At 39.9% G+C, this 21,444-nt stretch overlaps 2 protein-coding genes across 2 annotated transcripts in view; one reads left to right on the top strand and one right to left on the bottom strand.

The window, feature by feature from the left end:
- Positions 1-2,608, top strand: part of HID1 (HID1 domain containing) — a 56,155-nt gene extending 53,547 nt beyond the window's left edge. The window contains exon 20 of the mRNA XM_070934634.1: positions 1,994-2,608. Within this exon, the coding sequence (XP_070790735.1) occupies positions 1,994-2,057 (64 nt within the window). The 3' untranslated portion in view covers positions 2,058-2,608. The remainder of the gene's footprint in view (positions 1-1,993) is intronic.
- A 3,707-nt stretch (positions 2,609-6,315) lies between these two features.
- Positions 6,316-13,299, bottom strand: OTOP3 (otopetrin 3). Its single transcript, XM_070934415.1, has 7 exons — positions 12,924-13,299; positions 11,977-12,113; positions 11,698-11,756; positions 9,236-9,354; positions 7,359-8,062; positions 7,131-7,238; positions 6,316-6,486 (listed from the first exon to the last, which is right to left on the bottom strand). The coding sequence occupies exons 1-7, from the start codon at positions 13,297-13,299 to the stop codon at positions 6,316-6,318; spliced, it is 1,674 nt and encodes a 557-aa protein (XP_070790516.1).
- Positions 13,300-21,444: the final 8,145 nt, after the last annotated feature.

Here is a 21,444-nt window from a genome sequence, read left to right on the forward strand (position 1 = left end):
TCTTTCTTCAAACTCTGTGATTCTAATGTATCCAGATTGTGCATACGGAATGACATTTTGGTTTTTAAATAAACTGTTTGATGTTTAGTAAAAAGTGACTGAACTCTCTTTACTCACTGGAAGTAAGATGCATTTGGTGCTGAAATGAATTAGGATCTGAACACTTGAAAAAAAATAAAAATAGTCCTTGATTTATCACCACAATTAAGCCCAAAGTTTCCATTGCTAAGCAAGGCAGTGAGTGTTGCCTCCGTTTACAACCTTTCTTGCCACTGTTGTTGTTAAGTGAATCATTGCAGTTATTAAGTTAGTAACCTGGTTGTTAAGTGCATCTGGCTTCCTCCATTGCCTTTGCTTGTCAGAAGGTCGCAAAAGGGGATCACATGATCCTGGTACACTGCAACCATCATGAATACATGCTAGTGGCCAAGTAGCTGAATGTTGATCATGTGATTATGGGAGATGCTGCAACAGTTGTGTGAAAAATGGCCATAAGTCACTTTCTTCAGTGCTGTTGTAGCTTCAAATGGTCACTAAAAGAATGATTGTAAGATGGGAACTACCTATGAAAAGGTTTTGAAGTTATTATTCGACAGTAAAAATAAAAAAGGGTAACCATTTTTCAATAGGCCCTATAATATAGGATTTAAATGCTGCTTTTAAACTGAAAGAGAAATTATATGCTTGTTAATTCCTCTCTTGTCTGGGTGGGCTAAGGTCTCAGTCCATACTGGAATTTAATTAGAGGGTGTACACTGAAGTGCAGAAGTGTGCTTTCCAATTAATATGTAACTTGTTCCTAATTTATTTCAATTGGCTTTGAGCCTGAATCTTAGGTTGTTTTGCCATCTTTTGTTTTTGTTTTAATTCACCTTTGTAGTATTTGCTGAAATCAGTGCACAAAATTTAAATTCAAAAACAAACTGAACATTGGAATACCATCAGATGTGATTTCTTAGTTAGAAATCTTTGCTCTCTTCCAATTTAAATATCAACTCCTGTGTAAATGAGATTCAGATTAACAGGAGGATAATATTTACAGTCTTAGTTTCATGTTATAGAGGAATATAGAGATAAACTTGAAGAAGGCATGCAAGAACGGTTACATAATGATCTCCTTAGCTCTGGGAAGGAAGAGAGGGTGAGAACAGAATGCTGGATTAAGATAGGCTTTGTCTCATCCAGGGCATTTGTCTTATATTTATTATTTTTCCAAATAAATAAATATAATAAGTGAATAAGGAGCCTGAGTGGCATAGGAGGCTAATGCCTCCTAAAGGCAGCATTTAACATCCAGCTGCCTGCAATTACTGCGAGTTCAATTCTCCCCAGGCTCAAGGTAGACTCAGCTTTCCATCCTTTCTAAGGTGGGTAAATTGAGGACCCAGTTTGTGGGGGCAATAAGCTGACTTTGTATAAATATACAAAAGTATGAAGGCTATTGCTTAATGCATTGTAAGCCGCCCTGAGTCTCCGGAGAAGGGCGGCATATAAATCAAATTTTTTTAAAAAATATATCCCAACACACTTTCCTCCATTTTCCGCACAACAACCACCCTGTGAGGTGGGTTACATTGAGAGAGAATGACTGGCCCAGTCATCCAGCTGGCTTTTATGCTTAAGGCGGAACTAGAACTCATGGTCTCCTGCTTTCTAGCCTGGTTACTCTCATGGACATTATACATTTTAAAGACCACATTAGTGCTAAGACATATAGATTCTTCAAATGAATTTGAAGAATTCACATAACCTAAAAAATGTTTGTACATGTTTGATTTTAATGTTGTTTTAATGTGTTTAAAATAAAAAACTTTTTAAAATTAAAAAAAAAAAGAAATGGCTGTCTGTTAAATAGCTTCCTTTTCTATATCGCTGGGTCTATTGATTTTGCTTGTTTGCACATGTAATAAAGTGCTGGAAACATACTGCTTTTCCTAGTTCCACCTTGAGGTTGATGTTATGTACAAGGGAATGAATATCTGTTTTTCTTTAGGAATGTGGATCCACCTATCTGGTATGACACGGATGTAAAGCTGTTTGAAATTCAGCGTGTTTGAGGAACGCAACTTGCCTCCGGTTGAGTAGAAACACTGGAAACAAGGATCTTGCTATGCGCTTGTTCATCACAGCTCTTTCTTCATTTCACTGCCTCCTGCATGTTCTAGAGGACAATCACAGCCATTTCCCTTCCACTTTTAAAACTCTGCAGCCCTTCCTAACTTTGCCCAACCCCCCAAGAAAAGGTGCGATGGAAAGTTGTTGAAGGAATGGCCATCGTTAGGAATCATACTGAAAACCAAACAAGAGTTTAATCAAACCTTCCCCATGCTTTTTGGTGCAATTTTGAATCTGACTAGCTAGAGAAACCATCTTTTCACTCCCTGGTCAGATTCAGCCTTTACGTAGAAAGACAGTGAATGTAAAGAATTAGAAAGTGGACCAGTGAAGGAAGCTCAACTGCAAGAAGTAGCTTTGTGGTTCTTTTCCAAAGAATGTAGGCTCTCAGCCCTTCCTTTCCAATCCTCTGTTCCCAGGGCCCCAACTGTTTTATTGCATTGTACGAGGGACGAGAAGGAGTTTCCTTTAGGAGATGACTGTTGACCCAACAGTCTACTTATTTATGTTACTTCAGGAAAAACTTTTTGGTTTTGTTCATTCTCCCCTGTGAAAATGTGCTTAATTCCTTTGTCCTGATGTTGTTATGGAACATTCAAATTCCGTTTTTGTTTGTTTTTCCAACCTTGTAGGAACTCCTTTTAAATATCGATATGTGTCTTAAATACATTTCACATTTTAAAGTTGGTGTTTATTGCAAGAATTGTTTCTGGAAAAAATACTGTGGGACATTTTGAGAGATGAGGAAACGGCTTGGGCACATGCTATTTTCAGGGATTTAGAAATTATTGTGTGGGATTTTTTTAAAAAAATGTATTGAAATGAGCAGTCAGACTGCTGGAATGGAGTTTTATTCTCTAGATAGTCACATAGTGTGGCTTGTATTCTAAGTTGGTTAATTAAACTATAATTGATGTAAAGTAAAACAAATTTTCCTGCTTATAAATTTTCAGCATGGCCTTGCAGGATCCAGTAGCATCATATTAGTGTAAGTGTGTTTTGCTCAACACTAAGGATGGCAAGTATGTTATCTCCTTCTTGCCAGTTTTTATTTGAGCCTTAACCAGAGAATCTGAAATATGAGAGGCTGTTTTGACATAGCCCTTTTTATAAAAACTTGTCTTTTTTCATACCTGACATTAAACAAATATTGTCACCTTGTGGCATAGGAAAGTGCAACTTAAACTTGTAAAATTAATTCTAAATGCAGTTTGTTTTTTTCTGCTCAAGAAAGATTTTTCAATTTTTTTTTATTACAATAAAGTGAGCAAATTGTAGGTACAGTTGGAGATTAGACTGGATAAATAAGATCATTGTTATTCCTTTTTGACATTTCTTCCTTTGACATTTATCATTTCATGTCCTCCTCATTAACAAAAACCTGTATTTAATTCTTATTACATGCTGATAGAAATGAAGATTATATTTTCCTTGGAATGTCTTTAGCGATGCTCACTTAAGGTTCTGATGAATTGCACCATATTTCTATCTCACTACAGAGTAAAGATTCTTGTAAGTATACACTCATCCATGTCATTCACCTGTATACACAAACACTCCCATATATGTGTGTATGCACACTTCTGTGATGCTCCGATATTTTATTGTATATTAATGTGTGGTGTTTTTTTTTGTGAATTTACCTTGACTTTTTCTTTCTTTAGAATGGCATCTCTGCTCTTTGTTCCCTGAAGAATCAAAATTGCACTATAAACTATTTACTTTACATATGGAGATAAAATTATCTTAAACGCTGTAGCTGGCTTTATATCACAAGAGGTTTATTAGCTTATTTGTGTTACTGTTTGATTTATGATGCTGTGGCATTCTCTGCAACATGTACCTTTCCATTAAAGGCATGGCTGCAGAGGAACTCTTGGATCGATATTTTACTGTTCAGTATCTGAAAGAACAATGGTGTGGCACATTTTACACTAGCACATTTGTTGGTGAGAAGAAGGGGATAGGTGGACTGTACCTCAGATTCTAGATTACTTTGTGGAATTAAAATGTACAAAATAAACATACCTTCAAAGCAACATGAAATTTAAAGAAATTAGCATGAATTTGCCAGCTGTTGTGACTGAATTCACAATATATATAATATATATATATATATATTTAGATTCTGGGTAACTAGTTGGTCTGAGGGCCATGGGTTGTGCATCTGCTCCAGACTGCACCAGTCTTTATTGCCAGAGCTCTAAACTTTTCATTGCTTTTTCCTCAAAACCCATCAACTTTCAGTAAGTTCCTTTGCTAGGACCTTGGGTTTCAACCTGTGAAGAATGGGACAACCTTTTAAGGAGGCTAATTTACTAAACTCTTATTTCCTCTGGTAGCTTTTATTGACACAGAACAGAATAAAACTAGCCAAAATGCAAAATTCCAACCGCTAAGAAGGTTTGTTCTTTGGGGTTTGAACCAACTTCGTCTTTGGAGCAGAAGTTTTCTGAATGGAGCCTGAATAAACTTCTTGCAACCTATTTTGACTTGGTTTTCTGAAGTAAGAGTTGTGAGAAAACCAAGCCCTGGACTCTTATCTCAGTAATACTTAAATGATTTATTTTACAGGAGAGCAATAAAACAAGAAATGTTTACACTTCCACCTGTTACCCTTTTATCAAAGAAAAAGGTTTAGTTATTACTAAAAGGTAGATAGATCACAAAGCTTGGATCAGTTTTAATCCTTTATATAATCAAACATCTATAATAACTTACAGGTGGTTTTTCAATACAGTCTGTATTTTTGTATCCTGACCTGAACTCTGGGAGAAGCAACTAGAGAACATATAATAAACCTGAGAAGTTTAGCTACTTAACATCTTTAAGAGGTTGGAAGCTTAATTAATCAGTGGAACAACTTGCCTCCAGAAGTTGTGAATGCTCCAACACTGGAAGTTTTTAAGAAGATGTTGGATAACCATTTGTCTGAAGTGGTGTAGGGTTTCCTGCCCCTAAGCAGGGGGTTGGACTAGAAGACCTCCAAGGTCCCTTCCAACTCTGTTATTCTATTCTAAATCAGCTTTTCAGAATTCCCCACTGTTCTGCTTCTGCATTTTTCAATCAGTAGTAGTTCTGATCAGATCCTGAACTTGATATTTTATTCTGCTTTAATATATTTATTCCTGTTCCAGGTTTTTTTTTTTTTTGTTATTTAGATATGTGGTGTGCAAGATAAATAATGAAAGCAGGACTATGTCTGACCTATCTTAACTTAAAATTTGTATGGTCCTGGTTAACAAGGCAGCCTTAGAAGAAGCAATCATTTTATCATGGTGTGGGGAACATTTGAGTAAGGCTGTCCAGTGCAGGGCATGACTATCTAAGTGCAGATGGGTCTACTGGCATGGTGTACAGCAGTATCCTAAACAAAATTGCTTGTTGATTTATAAGGAGAGGTCCTTGCTCTTTTCCACACTTTTAAATCATTTAATAAAAAAAAATTGCAACAGATCCAAGTTATAAAGTTTGAATTGTTCCAAAGTATATCAGCAAACTGAAACTTTTTCTGATTATCTGCTTGATATCAAAGTTATGTTTCAGTCTTCCTAAATATTACATTTTCTGTTTTGTGCTTTATTGCCTCTACTGATGCGAAATATAAGACCAATTGTCACAAACATATCCAGAATGGCCTTGTATTGTCACATATGCATAATAGACACAATCTTTATGTTTTGATTGTAGATGTAAATAGATGCAGCACCTGGGATGTTTTCATGCCTTTTCAAAAGACATTGATAGAAATGTCCTTAACTTAAAAGTGGTCCATTTCTCAGTCTCTGTTCAATGATTCAGCCATATCCAAGGATTGATGCAGTAATAAAAAGTGACCATTTTATCCAAGGGATTGCCATGCTCAACATACTGTAGTTTACCTCTCTTTCAAACGTGACATTAGCCATGTATTCTTAAGGTTAATAATTGTTCAGCATCACTGTAATTAGGTTTTGTAAGTAATGTGTACAGAAGAAATCAATCCTATTAAGAGCTATTATGCAGAAATGAACCTTCAGTGATTAATGGACTACTTACCGACAAGATCAGTTTATTCTTTCTGATTAAAGAATTATTCAAAATGATATCACAAATCTCTCTAATGTGAAATTCTCATAATTTTACCCATTTTATTACTCGTCTTCATAATTGCATTTGTAGCGGAATAAAAACAGCAATGTGAGAAAATTTAGCTTTGTTTCAGGCAGAGCGATACACCTCCAGAAGATCACCAACAGAATGCATTCTGTAGAACACACCCAATGGAAGCCCAAAGTTGACAATGACAAACCAGGTGGAGTAGCCATAAAACGACTTCTCTATTCCATTCTCAAACACTGGATGTGCTCCAAATGATGGCATAATCCACAGCTGGAAAGGAGATATAAAAATACAGCAGGATCAGTAAAAAGTGGTACTCCGAAGAAAAACAACATGGTAATTTTATGTTAATTTTTGGTACTACTTCCTAGTTTCCCCACTTCCAGTGAGTGAAAAACTTCACAACCTTGGTTTTTGTACTGCACATAAGAGAAAATCTGAACAAATTTTTGTTCATTTGCTTTCACTCTGCAATTTCCATGCCTAATCCATGATTCAGGCATTTCCTATTCATGTTTTTGTTCTGCGTCTTTAGCCATTTTTCTTGTCCCAGAAAATCCATTACGAAGACAAAGTTAGAAATCCTGCATCTTTCACTGTCTTTCTATGCTAGGTTATTTTGATGATTTTTTTTTAATCATTTGTGGATGCTGATCCACACTTTATTTTAAGGTCTAGTCATATTTGTTCATTGTTGACAATGGTGCTTGAACGTATGACAGGATTAGAAAGATACAGTTCTTCAAATATTTTGGACTACATTTTTAATCAAAGTTTGTCACAATGCCTTTGGTCAGAGATTTCAATAGAATAATCATTCAAAACATCTGAAAGGAACTTAGTAGGTCATTTCTAGTACCTTGTATACAGTAGGCTATACTTTCAATTATTATATCATTTATATTAGTACTTACAATGATATTGCACATGATCAGGAAGCTGGAGATCTCCTTCAGAGCTCTTCTTTTCCAGTTCAGATGCCTGTAGGCTTTGATGTAAGTCCATGAAGCACTCTGATTTTCCTGTCTTTTCTCTAGGTTATCCATGTTTGGGGAACTGTCTTCACATTTCTCTCTCTCATTTTTGCCTGTGTCCTCATTGGCAGAGGATGAGACAGGTTCTTCATAGAGATGAGATAGAACCCTATCTTCATTAGGCAGAACTTGGGTAGAGGGAGGCCCTTGGGTGGAATGTGCAGCAAGTTGAGAGTCCTCACTCATCAGTAGTGGTTGCCTATGGAGCCCCTCAATGATGAAGATATTCTGGGAAATGTGTTGAATTATGAGGCTTATTGAATAGGCTAGAATGATGCTGTTCAACATGTTTATTGGATGGGCGGCCACAATGGCTACAATGGAAAAATACGAGATGGCAATTTGGCCTAAGGCTGTTCCCATGAGCAGGATGACATCAAGGCTTCTGGTTGGATTTTTCAGAGTATCCAACTCTCTCTCTTCTAAGGCATGGATAACAGTTCCAGCCAAAGCCGCCACAGTCATTACAGGCAATAAACAAATGTAGTAGGAATAATACAGTATGAATGACATATGACTAGGGAAAGAACTGGTGACTTGGATTTGATAGATCATGAAAATGCAAATACCAATAATTATTGCAGCGATACCAAGCAAAGGCCCCCAAATGATGCCATAGAGTTTGAATCTAGGCTGGATTCCAGAGGTATGGCTCCGAGTTATGCGCCGGCCCACGTTCTTCCACATGATATACAGCATGGAGCAACAGATCAAACAATATTCTGTATTGAAGGGATATAACAAAATATATCCCTTTTGGAAGATCATGCAGATGGTCGCATTTGAGTCCTTGCAGGAGTACGTCAAATTACCTGAGCAAAATAGGGAAAATGAAGGATTATGCAGAAGGTAGCTATGAGATTTCCAGATCACAAGATTTGCTTGGAACAAAATGCATGAAGTTATAATATGTTAACCTCTAGGCTGAATAAGGAATTTTCTCAGACTTTGGTGCTACTATCATAGAAGACAGAACATATCCTTGGCAATGATTATGAATTTTGTTTCAATCAGTACGTGAATATTGTCTTTTCTCTGTTGAGTAGTGAATGCTAAACATGAAGGTCCACCATACACCAGGTAATGCATTGATTTATCATGCTACCAATTTGAATCAGTATTGGGAAGCTTTAGATTATTTTTTTTCTACGTACTAATGGCTGGATTTGTTATGCACACACGTTCAAAAGAGGTGGAACTTGTATCTCAATTCTTCATCTTTCACCTTGCTGATTTGGTCCCTCTCTCCCTTTCCGTCTCTCCCTCCCTCCCTCCCTGAGAGAGAGAGGGGAGAGGGACCAAATCAGCAAGGTGAAAGATATATCTAGCCCAGGGGTCAGCAACTTGCGGCTCTGGAGCTGCATCTGGCTTTTTCACCCCTCTGTTGTGGCTCTGTCACTCAAAATATGCATCACAACTGCCAATGTGCGACACCCGCCGGCACGTCATTTATTGAGCTTTTCAACCCCCGGTAGGCCAACCATGGATAAATCCAAAAAAAGAAAAGTTTCAGAAGAAAACAGAACACTTAATTCAACTACATATGCTAGTTTTGTGGCAGCTCAAATAGTCAGGCATGGGAAGGGTTTTGTGGCTCCCTGTGTTTTCTTTTCTGTGGGAAATGGGTCCAAATGGCTCTTTTGAGTGTTTAAGGTTGCAGACCCCTGATCTAGCCACACAAAGATTAAGCAAGCTAACCTTGGTGTGGCTAATCCTCCCTCCCTCCGAGAGAGAGAGGGGGGGAGGGAGGGAGGATTAGCCACACCAAGGTTAGCCTGCTTAATCTTTGTGTGGCTAGATACACGCATCACTCAGGAAAAGACCAGGATTTATCAACCATTGAAACAACCCCTTATGCAAAAACCAACCCAAAACATAAAAACAGTTATTGAAATATGTGGGATGGAATTCTTTGCTCTAGGATACTTATGGGAAGAAAATGTCAAATTCATTGGAATTAATTTAAAACAGAAAATGACCCTTGCCTTCATATCTTTGCAGAGACTGGTTCAATTCTGATTCAATTTGTCTGTGAACTGTATCATTGGCCACTGCTAAAAACCATAGCAGGAGGTTAGTGGCCAAGGTCAGCATTAGCCCACATCTGTCAAAGAAGGAAAACACATGTTTTAAATCATCTTTTTATTAATTATTATTATTTATTTGATTTTTATACCGCCCTTCTCCAGCAGGACTCAGGGCGGTGGACAGCCAAAAGTAAAAACACAACATACAAAAATTAAAACAGTTTAAAAGGTATTAAATAACGTCGGCCACAATTTAAAATAGCCCAGTTAAAATTAATTTCAAATTAAAACCAAAGGATGGGATCAAGCCAGCCCGGCTAGATGAAATAAGTGGGTTTTAAGGGCCCGAAGAAAAGTCTGGAGGTCCGGTATCGTGTGTATCTCTGGGGGTAGGTCGTTCCAGAGGGTGGGCGCCGCCACAGAGAAGGCTCTTCCCCTGGGGGTCGCCAGCCGACATTGTCTGGCCGACGGCACCCTGAGGAGGCCCTTTCTGTGCGAGCGCACTGGCCAGTGGGAGGCAATTGGTGGCAGAAGATGGTCTCGTAAATATCCAGGCCCTAAGCCATGGAGCGCTTTAAAGGTGGTCACCAACACCTTGAAGCGCACCCGGAAGACCTCTGGGAGCCAGTGTAGCTCGCACAGGAGAGGTGTCACATGGGAGTGCCCCGTCGCTCCCATAATCTCCCGCGTGGCTGCATTCTGGACCAGTTGGAGCCTCCAGGTGCACCCCAAGGGGAGCCCCATGTAGAGAGCATTGCAGTAGTCCAGGCAGGAAGTGACGAGTGCTTGAGTGACCGTGTGTAGGGAGTCCCGATCCAGAAAAGGACACAACTGGCGTAACAGGCGAACCTGATAAAAAGCCCCCCTGGCCACGGCCATCATATGCTCTTCTAAAGACAGCCGTGCATCCAGGAGGACGCCCAAGTTGCGAGCCCTCTCCGTGGGGGCCAACGACTCGCCCCCAATAACCAGCGATGGCGCCAGCTGGCTATATCGGGATGCTGGAAGCCACAGCCACTCGGTCTTGGAAGGGTTGAGTCGGAGCCTGTTTCTCCCCATCCAGGCCCGCATGGCCTCCAGGCACCGGGACATCACTTCAAGGGCATCGTTGGGGTGGCCAATCTTTGCCATTGATCTTTATGAAACAAGTTGTGTTACACTGGTTTACAGAATATTCTCTTTTTCCAGAACACCTTGTGCAGTGTGAAAATCAGCATGTCAGTAACTGAATTGGAGACTTCCAAATGACAGCAATATAAGAATTAAGGAACTGAGTTAGAATGAGAAGGGGTCTTAGAATGGAGCAGATATTGATGGGTCCCCCCCCCAGATTTTATTCTCCATAGTCCCTGGCCTGATCTGATTCATATTCAGTTTTTCTTCAGCCACTTCTCCGTCATGGAAAATTGGTTCTAAACTATTCAGTTTTCAGATTCAGATGGCAGAGTCCCTGGATCTCTTTACATAATTTCTTTTCAACATTTTGGTGCATTGGAAAAAATATAAAGACTTAAGACTTGGTATTATGGAAGAAATTTTGAAGGGCAGTGCTCAAGCTAAAAAGACATGTCTCTTTTCTGTTTTAATTAGTTCGTATGTTCTATTGAAGTACACATATAAATGGAAAAATAAGAAAATCTAAAGCAGTGTTTCTCAAACTTGACTAGTTTAAGATGTGTGGACTTCAGCTCCCAGAATTCCCATGCTAGTTGTTGAATTCTGGGAATTGACGTCCACACATCTTAAAAAGTTGCCAAGTTTGAAAAAAACAGATCTAAACATATTTGGTTTGTGTCAGATTTCATTAAAAAAGTTAGAATGACACTTTCAGTTCCAATAGGTATGAGAATTAAGTGTTACCTTGTAACTTTTCCCCAGTAATCTTGATATAAGACAGAAAATTACCCACAGACCCAAATCAAAAATGATACAAAGCAATGGAAATCTATAGCAACAGCTGTATCTGGATTTCTGTTTCATCTGTAATTTTCTCTTATGTAATTTTGAGATTTTTACCAATTTTATATCTGTGTTACATTCATTTAGCCCTGTCATTCGTTTAAGGCAAGGCTGTCAAATTCCCGGCCCATGGGCCAGATGTGTCACGGGCTGGCCACGCTCACACCTGGTTTAGTGAAGGGGGAAAAAGTCCTGTTACGTCACAGGATGCCACCATGATGACGTGAGTTTGACACCCCTGGTTTAAGGTAAACTGTTAGGGACACAGAAGGATAGAATAGGAGCATTCTGAAGACGATAATAGAACATTGGAAACTGGCTTTGAAATATATATATATATTCTTCAGAAAATTTGTATAAATACAGATGAAATATACTTTTATTACTCACTACAAAGAAGAACATACAGGGTATTGCTTCCATCTGCTCAAAAGCAGTGTTTGCTGCTTCTATTTTCCTACCTGGTGAGGTTGTGCTGAACCTGGATACAGTCTTTTGCATGGCACCATAGAAAGTAGGTCTGAAAGCAATGCAGAGAGTAAACTTAGGTGTGAAGCATAGAAACACATCTATGCAACAGCTTATACAGTGGTTTGTAAGGGAAAGGGTTCAGTGTCTTGCATGCATGGTCAAGAAAAAACAGTACTGCAGAGACAAAAAACTATTTCTCAGTGTGCTACTCAGTGGTTGTCCTTTCTATACACGCTATTTAAGAACTTGTAGTAAAGCAGGTATATTACCTGAATGCAGATGAAGAGTATTTCTATGGATGGGAACAAGATTTCCATTTGCGATTCGCTCTGAATATAGATAACGTCATACCCAATCCGGAAACTGTGCAAGACAACGCTGCATGCTCCAAACAATATTAAAGACCCTATATAGACATACAAAACGCCCCCCCCCAAGTTTTGTTAACAAAGAACCAGTTATATTTATCAATACTTATCACATGCACAGAGTGTGCAGCATATTTAGAAAGTGAAGTAGATCAAATAAAGCAAATAATTTTTCAGTTTTTCCAGTCTGCAGCAGTGGTGGAATTCAAATTTTTTTACTACTGGTTCTGTGTGTGTGGCTTGGTGGGTGGGGCATGGCTTGGTGGGTGTAGCTTGATGGGCGTGGCAGGGGAAGGATACTGTAAAATCTCCATTACCTCCCCAATCTAGGGAAAGGTTACTGCAAAATCCCCATTTCCTCCTGATCAGCTGGGACTCGGGAGGCAGAGAATGTTTTATTTTATTTGCTGAAAAAGAAAGGTCTTCAGGGCACGGCGGAAGGCACCGAGGTCTTGAATTCTTCATATCTCTGGGGGCAGTTGATTCCAGAGGGCAGGTGCCCCCACAGAGAAGGCCCTCCCCCTGGGGGCCACCAGTCTACATTGTATAGACAGAATAGATGGGGGACTGGGCCAGTCAGAGATGGTATTTGCCAGTTCTCCAAACTACTCAAAATTTCCACTACCAGTTCTCCAGAACTGGTCAGAACCTACTGAAACCCACCTGTGGTCTCCAGTATCTATACAAAAAGTGCTGTACACTATGCTTCTGTGTCACCAGATACCTTTCTGGCAGTGTTTAGGGGCCATAAGAGGTAGCCTTCATTGAAAAGATTGCTCACTTCTGCCTGAATGTTACAAATAATCAGTTACGGTATAGTGAGAAGGATATAGGGCAACAATACTTACCTCTAATCCAAATAGCCCCTGCATGGGCATCCTGATACAAGATGGCAAATGGTTTCCTTCTAGTGAACAGCAAGTAATATGCTATCCAGCTCAAGGATAGGATCTTGAGGATGGACAGGAAAATCCAGACATCTCTCATTGTAATGGCTACTTTGTTGAAAATCATACTACATAAGAATGCACTGCCAAGAAACACTACATTCATGGCTAGAAGTCCGGAGAAGAGCTGCCCAGTCTTCTGGGCCTGCTTGTCACGGTGTAACAAGGAAGAGCAATGTTGATGGAGCCATGACTTCTCATAATGGATCTTCCACGACTCTGGTTGTGCAGTCAACGATTCATCTCCAGCTTCTTGGAGTTGGTGTTCCTCCCCCATTATCTTTTTGCTGCCCATGACAATTGCTTGATAAAGTTACTGCTTCTGGAATTTTTAATCTATGGTATTAAACAAAGTTAAGATTACTGAAGATTTAGTTATAGGTCCTGAATACCCAATATGGCATTTGTGGACCTCCCTTGATACTGATGAGGTTCCTTGTGTCATCAATTTTTGGGAGGTGGGGCATATGTAAATTTGTTTAATTTGTTTAAAACAAATAGGTGCTGAGGCCTCTCACTGAAAAGATGGCATTGTGTCTACATGGTTGGCTAGCTAGATCAAATAAATACATGCTGAACATTTCAGTAATTCCTGGCATAATATCCTGATCTATCCTCCAGTGAGGATCATTTCTGTCTAAAGCTGTATCTTTTGCTGCAGAAGCAGCATTGAATCAATGTGAATCAACGTGAATCATTTCATGTGGTCTCTGATATTGTCTCATTAGAGGAGACAGTTCTGCCTTCCAGGTCCTATTATTCTGCTACCACAACATTTTTACATAAAAAGGGCCGGATACAAAACAGGTGCCATGTCAATAGTAGTTTGGAATGGAAAGGAGGAATGTAAACATGGAGAACACAAACATTCTAATATTTCTTAAGGTGGGGAAGAGATGTGTGTTATAGGGTGCAAACCAAGAGGGAATAAGGTTTAAGTGGTTGAAACAATACTGATTGATCACTGAATGTTTTGAACTGGAATTGGAAAGGTGGGGGTGAGAAGGAATGATAAAGACTGGTTAATTGGAACTGATGTTTAATCCCAAGAATTCTTGGGAGACCCACTAATTCTCTGGAAGCATTTAGAGAAAATTGACATGATAGGAAGGTGAAGCCCAGAGCTCTGCTTAGAGTTCTATGCCCACCTGTCTAGAAAACAGATACAGGTAAGGTGAAGTGGTAGACAGCACTCCAACATGTCAAGTTGTAGAGCCTCACCACTAATTTGTTTCCTGGTAAGCTGATGTTTTGTAGAAACCTCAAGAGAGTTCAAAACCTGTTTGCAAATTTCGTAAAATGCCCACACTGAGATAGGATTAGGAAGTCACTGTCAAGGTCATTGAGATCAAAAAGCCCCCAGGAACAACAACCTCAATTACTCATATATGTGTGAAGAAATAGCAAGAATGTTTGAAATGTGTACAAGGTCAACCATTTCATAATCACCTCAAGCTATTATGTGTCTTTACGTGAAGGAAAAAAACTACCTCCAGCCCCATCTGCTTGCCCAATTATGGAACTTTTGACTTTGTAAAACATTGAATATGTGAGAACTTTCTCAGTCAAAGTTCGATAGGCTGAATTCAAACATTATTAAATCATTTGTTATAACCATAGTTTTTAAAAGAACTGCCGGAAAAGACGCCTAGAGAGTAGTTGGAGGGCCAGTCTTTCTGAATCTGACCGGACACTGGTAAGAGCTCATATTAGGAATTACCTAGTGGCGATAAAAGTAGCGAAATGTAGCTATTTTGCTGCTCTTATTGCGTCATCAGATAATCGCCCGGCCGCCCTGTTTAGGGTGACCCGCTCCCTGCTCCACCAGGAAGCGCGGGAGGACCCCTTGGAGGGTAGAGCCGAGGATTTTGTCCAATATCTGTATGACAAAATCGCTCAGATTCGGGAAGATCTGGACTCCGACTGGATAGTCTCAGGGGGAGGGACTGGGGCAGGTCTTGAGAATGTTATCTGGGATGAGTTTGATCCTGTGACCCCTGAGGACGTGGACAGGATTCTGGGTAGACTGAACGCGACCACTTGTTTATTGGACCCGTGTCCCTCCTGGTTAGTGCTGGCTTCTCGGGAGGTGACACGAGGCTGGTTCCAGGGGATTATAAATGCTTCGCTGGGTGAGGGTGTCTTTCCTGCTGCCTTGAAAGAGGCGGTGGTGAGGCCCCTCCTCAAGAAGCCTTCCCTGGACCCGGCAATGTTGGTAAATTATCGTCCGGTCTCCAACCTTCGTTTTGTGGCAAAGGTTGTTGAGAGTGTGGTTGCGCAACAGCTTCCCCAGCACCTGGATGAAACGACGTATCTGGATCCGTTCCAGTCGGGCTTCAGGCCCGGGTACAGCACGGAAACGGCATTGGTCGCGTTGGTTGATGATCTCTGGAGGGCTCGGGACAGGGGGTGCTCCTCTGTCCTGGTCCTGTTAGATCTCTCAGCGGCTTTTGATACCATCGACCATGGTATCATGCTGCACCGGTTGGAAGAGTTAGGGGTGGGAGGCACTGTGTTGTGGTGGTTCTCCTCCTTTCTCTCTGACCGGTCGCAGTCTGTGTTGACAGGGGGACAGAGGTCGACCCCGAGGCCCCTCATATGTGGGGTGCCGCAAGGGTCGGTCCTCTCACCTCTCCTGTTCAACATTTATGTGAAGCCGCTGGGCGAGATCATCCGTGGTTTCGGGGTGGAGTACCATCAGTACGCTGATGACACCCAGCTGTACATCTCCACCCCGGATCACCCCAACGATGCCCTTGAAGTGATGTCCCGGTGCCTGGAGGCTGTACGGATCTGGATGGGGAGGAACAGGCTCAGGCTCAACCCATCCAAGACCGAGTGGCTGTGGTTTCCGACGTCCCGATATAGCCAGTTGATGCCATCACTGACTATTGGGGGCGAATCATTGGCCCCCACGGAGAGGGCTCGCAACTTGGGCGTCCTCCTGGATTCACGGCTGTCTTTGGAAGAGCACTTGACGGCCGTGACCGGGAGGATTTTTTATCAGGTCCGCCTGATTCGCCAGTTGCGTCCCTTTCTGGATCGGGACTCGTTACGCACGGTCACTCATGCCCTCGTCACCTCCCGCCTGGACTATTGTAATGCTCTCTACATGGGGCTCCCTTTGAGGAGCACCCGGAGGCTCCAACTGGCGCAGAGTGCGGCCGCGCGGGTGGTAATGGGAGCGACATGGCGCTCCCATGTAACACCTCTCCTGCGCGAGCTGCACTGGCTCCCGGTGGTCTTCCGGGTGCGCTTCAAGGTTTTGGTTACCACCTTTAAAGCGCTCCATGGCTTAGGGCCTGGTTATTTACGGGACCGCCTACTACCACCAATAGCCTCCCACCGGCCAGTACGCTCTCATAGAGAGGGACTCCTCCGGGTGCCGTCAGCCAAACAGTGTCGACTGGCGGCCCCTAGGGGGAGAGCCTTCTCTGTGGGGGCACCTACCATCTGGAATGAGCTCCCCCTGGAGATACGGAGGATCCCGGATCTGCGCTCCTTCCGCCGTGCTGTGAAGACCTTTTTATTCCATCAAGCGGGCTTGGCCTGATCTCTTCCCTTTTTAAATATGTAAATTTTAATCTGTTTTTAAATTATTGGGGTATTTTAATTTGTCTGGGCCAAAAAGTTTAATTTGATTTTATTGGGTTTTTAAATTTTGTTTATTTATGTATTTTATTGTTGGCTGTTCACCGCCCTGAGTCCTTCGGGAGTAGGGCGGTATACAAATCAAATAAATCAAATAAATAAAATAAATAAATAAAATAAATAACTCACAGCAAGTGACTTTCTACATCGGGGTCTCCAAACTTGGCAACTTTAAGACTTGTGGACTTTAACATAGCTGGCTGGAGAATTCTGGGAGTTGAAGTCCACAAGCTCAGGTTGAAGTATAGATCACACTAGCTAAATATTATTTATTGCACACAAATAAATTGCACATTACAAATGAACACAGTGTATGAACCCAGACAATATGAATTATGACTTTTGATTCTATTTTGCTTGTGGATCAAGAAATCATGAAAAAAAAAAGACCATAAATTAGCAAAATCTCCAAACTAAATCTATTGAAGAGAAAAAGAGTTTGAAGGTTTTCATTTCCCATGTGGGCTACGCTACTGACGAGTTGAGTGTATTTTATATAACTTTTCAATCATATTCTCAATGATTTACAATAACAAAATGTAAATTTTAAAAAAATAATATTTAACTCAGGATTATAAAATGATAGAACGTTTATCTCTGTCTAATATATTTGCTAAAGTATTAGTTTTCTCTGTTCCCCTGTGGTTTTGCTTAAACATCAAAATGTTTCTGTTCCATAAAAATATTCTAAATTATAAGATTAATGTCTTTCAATAAATAACATATAAGCAAGTTTGGAGAAGGAACATCACTGGAAGAAGAGACTGGACAGCCATCTGTCTGAAATAGCATAGGGTCTCCTGCTTGACCAGGGATTGGACTAGAAGAATACCAAAATCCCTTCCAGCTCTATTCTGATTGATTGATTGATTGAAATGCCACTGGATTCTATGGGAAACTTGCTTCTGATGAAAAGGGGTATGTGATTGCAGCCTAAGTCACCAAAGTCTGAAAGTAAATACAGAAGAGGATTAGGGCTGGGGCAATAAAAGGAAAAGCACCCTGGTAAATGATTTGCAGATTCCCAGGATTAAGAGTTGATGCATTGCTGTACTAGCATAACATAAATCTTGACAAATTAAAAATAAGGGACAGAAAAGAATCCTAAATGGCAGCAAAGAAAAATAATCATTAAACAGGCCAGACACATTTCAGAGGGGTACTTTTTCAGGGATATTTGAATCAGACTTTATTAACACAACAAAGAGATTTGTTTGGGACTTTTTAACTCTTTGATTTTCCTTCCTTCCTTCCTTCCTTCCTTCCTTCCTTCCTTCCTTCCTTCCTTCCTTCCTTCCTTCCTTCCTTCCTTCTTCCTTCCTAGATCTTTCATTCACTTTTACTTGAGATGAGGGTTGGTGCCAAGACACCTCAGTTCACTCCATAATCTTCTATTTTGCATTAAATCAAAAGCCAGAGATACATACCTATTTTTAAATGTGTAATATGCTTTGTATTTTTTAAAAAATTAGATATTTTTGAATGCCAACATAAATGTCAACAATTGCTGTGATGAATTTTTTGTATTTTTAAAAATTTTTTAAAAGACATTTGGCAATTTGTTGCTGTACATTTAAATTTTTTAAAAGAACTATGCTGCCAAATTCTTCAACTTGTGTATAATAACTACCGTCATGTCTCCAGATTCACCTTTCTTTTAATAAATATTTTTGAAGGAAGATAAAACTAATACAAACTGGTATAAAATAAGAAAATAAGAAAAAGGAAAGGAAAAACAGTCAAAGAAAAAGCTAAGGGTTCAAGAAAAATGGTAAAAGAAAAACAGAAAAAAGAATAAACTACTTTGAGATTATTGCATGCACAAAGATGGAAAGATTTGGTACTATCAACAATGAAGGAATGGCTGAAGTCTGAATCACAACTCTTCCATGTTTTTCTTCTCCTACCTTTCAGGTCATTCAAACATGCAAAGTGACATTTACTCTTTTAAAAAACCCTTCTATCTCCATTTTGCTCCGTGTAGGATGATGCGGCCATATAGGAGAAGGGACAGCTCCTTGGAGCCATGGTACAGTATTATCATTATGCAGAGGATAGACTCCAGCAGTTCTATGTTTGGTTTTTGACCTTGAGTAACAACTAACCAAAACAAGTAACAAATGATGAATTGCACCATCAAAATATCAATGTTAGACGGCAGCTCTTCCAGTTTTTCTTCTTTCTCAGCACCGTTAACATCACATACAAATGGAGGTAATATTATTATAAACCAGCTAATCTAAAAACCAAAAAAAGGGGAAAAAAAGAAAGAAAAAAGAAATTGGTACAGGCAGCTTTGGCCTTATTTAGCTTATTGATGCCATACTTACTTAAGTATGGCGCTACGAATGACCCCTCTATTTCCAAATCTATGTATCTTTAAACACACACAGAGTTACTTTACAAGCTGAAGTTTCATCACAATCTGTCTGTGATATTTTGCCATTGGCTAGACTTAGTCTGAGGATATGCATGACCTTGAGTCCATGAAGATTGAGACAATAGATAAATAGTATTTAAAAAACAAGGCACTCTACCCACTTTAAGCCTTTTGTTTAAGACATTAAACCACACCTTCTGGTCAAAGGTCCAGATCCATTGAAGGTGTATTTCCATTGTTAACAACACTCATGTGTGTTGGGTTGCTTTAAGCTATTGTTTCTTGCAGGAGTCACTAGAGATCCCAAATTGCCCGAGTAGCTAGAGTAGAGTAGCGTTTGTTTGAGTGTTGTGTGGGGAGGGATTTTTAGGATTCCTATATACTGATCAGAAATCCTCAAGACATATTTCCAAACAATCCTTACAAGGCATTTTTCATTTTGTCATTTGTCCTATTTTTGGGATCTACAGCCTTCAGCAAAGGGTGGAGAGCAGAAAATTCAAGGATTCTATATTTGCTTTTCTTACCTCAGGACTGGTGGCTTAGCTGCAGCCTCTGCAGGAAAAGGACCAGAGATGAATCTTCCAGAGAAACTGAATTAACAAAAGGGATTTCCCTCCCTTTTGAAACGCTATTTCTTCTCTAGGGTGGAAATGTTTTTTCTTCTCAGAAGAGCTGGCATGCAGAGTTGCCAATGGAAAGTGTAGTTTGCATTGATTTTTTTCCCCGTCTGTTGACTTATGGGATAGTCTTGTCATTATATTAATAATTAGGCGGAGAGGTTCATTAGCCCGGGAGAGCCCAACCAATGGGAATCAAGTGCTTTCCTTTGCACCTGCCTGGTCAATTCCTGTCAACAGGCTGTGGACACAGCTCAGAACATGCTGAGTACAAAGCCATAGGCTTTCTTGATGAAAGGTGCCAAAGCTGCAGTTTTACAGCCACTAAAGGCTCCAGAAATGGCCCCACTTTGGCAAACTGGATAAAATACTATAAATCTGTTATGGCCTGTCACACCTGTTTCCTTGCTTTTGCCAGTTACTATTGCTATGACATTTTCTGTAACTGCAAACCTGGAGAGATTGATGAAAATAGTGGAAGTTTTCTCAGTCCCACCAAGAATGGCAATTGTGAGATGAGGTTGATTCTGGGCACATAATACCGTAAGAACAGAGTTTACCAAAGTTGTAGATTAAATTTGATAGACACTGTTTAAGTTAAATTTCCTTTCATTTGAGGCATTTCAGGGCCAAAAATGTAATTGGAAATGTACATAACAATACTAATAATACCAACATCAAATTAACATAGTGATTTCACTATATAAACTCGGAACATGAAAAATGTAAAAAGTCTGAGGCAGGCTCCCTTGAGTGCTATGCAGAGATGTTGAATTGCAATTCCCAGCATTCCCAGATCAAATTTTTGGGTCACCCTTGCAGTATAAACTTCCCTTTAGAATATCAGGATCATATTCAAGAGCCAATCAATAGTTTAACCTAATAGTCTAGGTTGCTTGCAAAAATAGCATATCCTGCAATATACCAGTCAGTTCTGAACATCAGAAAAGCATGATTTTGTCTGCTGCCTTATTTAAGAAGAATAGTATAGTATAGAATAGAATAGAATAGAATAGAATAGAATAGAATAGAATAGAATAGAATAGAATAGAATAGAATAGAATAGAATAGAATAGAATTTTTTATTGGCCAAGTGTGATTGGACACACAAGGAATTTGTCTTGGTGCATATGCTCTCAGTGTACGTAAAAGAAAAGATACGTTCATCAAGAATCATAAGGTACAACACTTAATGATAGTCATAGGGTACAAATAAGCAATCAGGAAACTATCAAAATAAATTGTAAGGATACAAGCAACAAAATTACAATCATACAGTCATAAGTGGAAGGAGATGGGTTGTGGGAACGATGAAAAGATTAATAGTAGTGCAGACTTATTAAATAGTTTGACAGTGTTGAGGGTATTATTTGTTTAGCAGAGTGATGGCATTCGGGAAAAAACTGTTCTTGTGTCTAGTTGTTCTGGTGTGCAGTGCTCTATAGCATTGTTTTGAGGGTAGGAGTTGAAACAGTTTATGTCCAGGATGTGAGAGGTCTGTAAATATTTTCACAGCCCTCTTTTTGACTTGTGCAATAGGTCCTCAATGTAAGGCAGGTTGGTAGCAATTGTTTTTTCTGCAGTTCTAATTATCCTCTGAAGTCTGTGTCTGTCTTGTTGGGTTGCAGAGCCATACCAGACAGTTATAGAGGTCCAGATGACAGACTCAGTAATTCCTCTGTAGAACTGTATCAGCAGTTCCTTGGGCAGTTTGAGCTTTCTGAGTTGTTGCAGAAAGAACATTCTTTGTTGTGCTTTTTTGATGATGTTT

This window comes from Pituophis catenifer, unplaced genomic scaffold (genome assembly GCF_029215685.1).
Source record: "Pituophis catenifer annectens isolate HBS135680 unplaced genomic scaffold, rPitCat1.0.hap2 SCAF_2, whole genome shotgun sequence".
In the NCBI taxonomy this organism is placed as follows: domain Eukaryota; kingdom Metazoa; phylum Chordata; class Lepidosauria; order Squamata; family Colubridae; genus Pituophis; species Pituophis catenifer.

Bases quoted from the DNA above. Each gene is read 5' to 3' on its own strand.
- OTOP3 (XM_070934415.1), bottom strand. From the start codon at position 13,299: ATGGGGGAGGAACACCAACTCCAAGAAGCTGGAGATGAATCGTTGACT. The intron at 9,355-11,697 runs GTAGGAAAATAG...CTTCTTTGACAG, and splicing joins GTTCAGCACAACCTCACCAG to ATGTGGGCTAATGCTGACCT. The intron at 8,063-9,235 runs GCAAGGGTCATT...TATTTTGCTCAG, and splicing joins GTCTCTGCAAAGATATGAAG to GTAATTTGACGTACTCCTGC.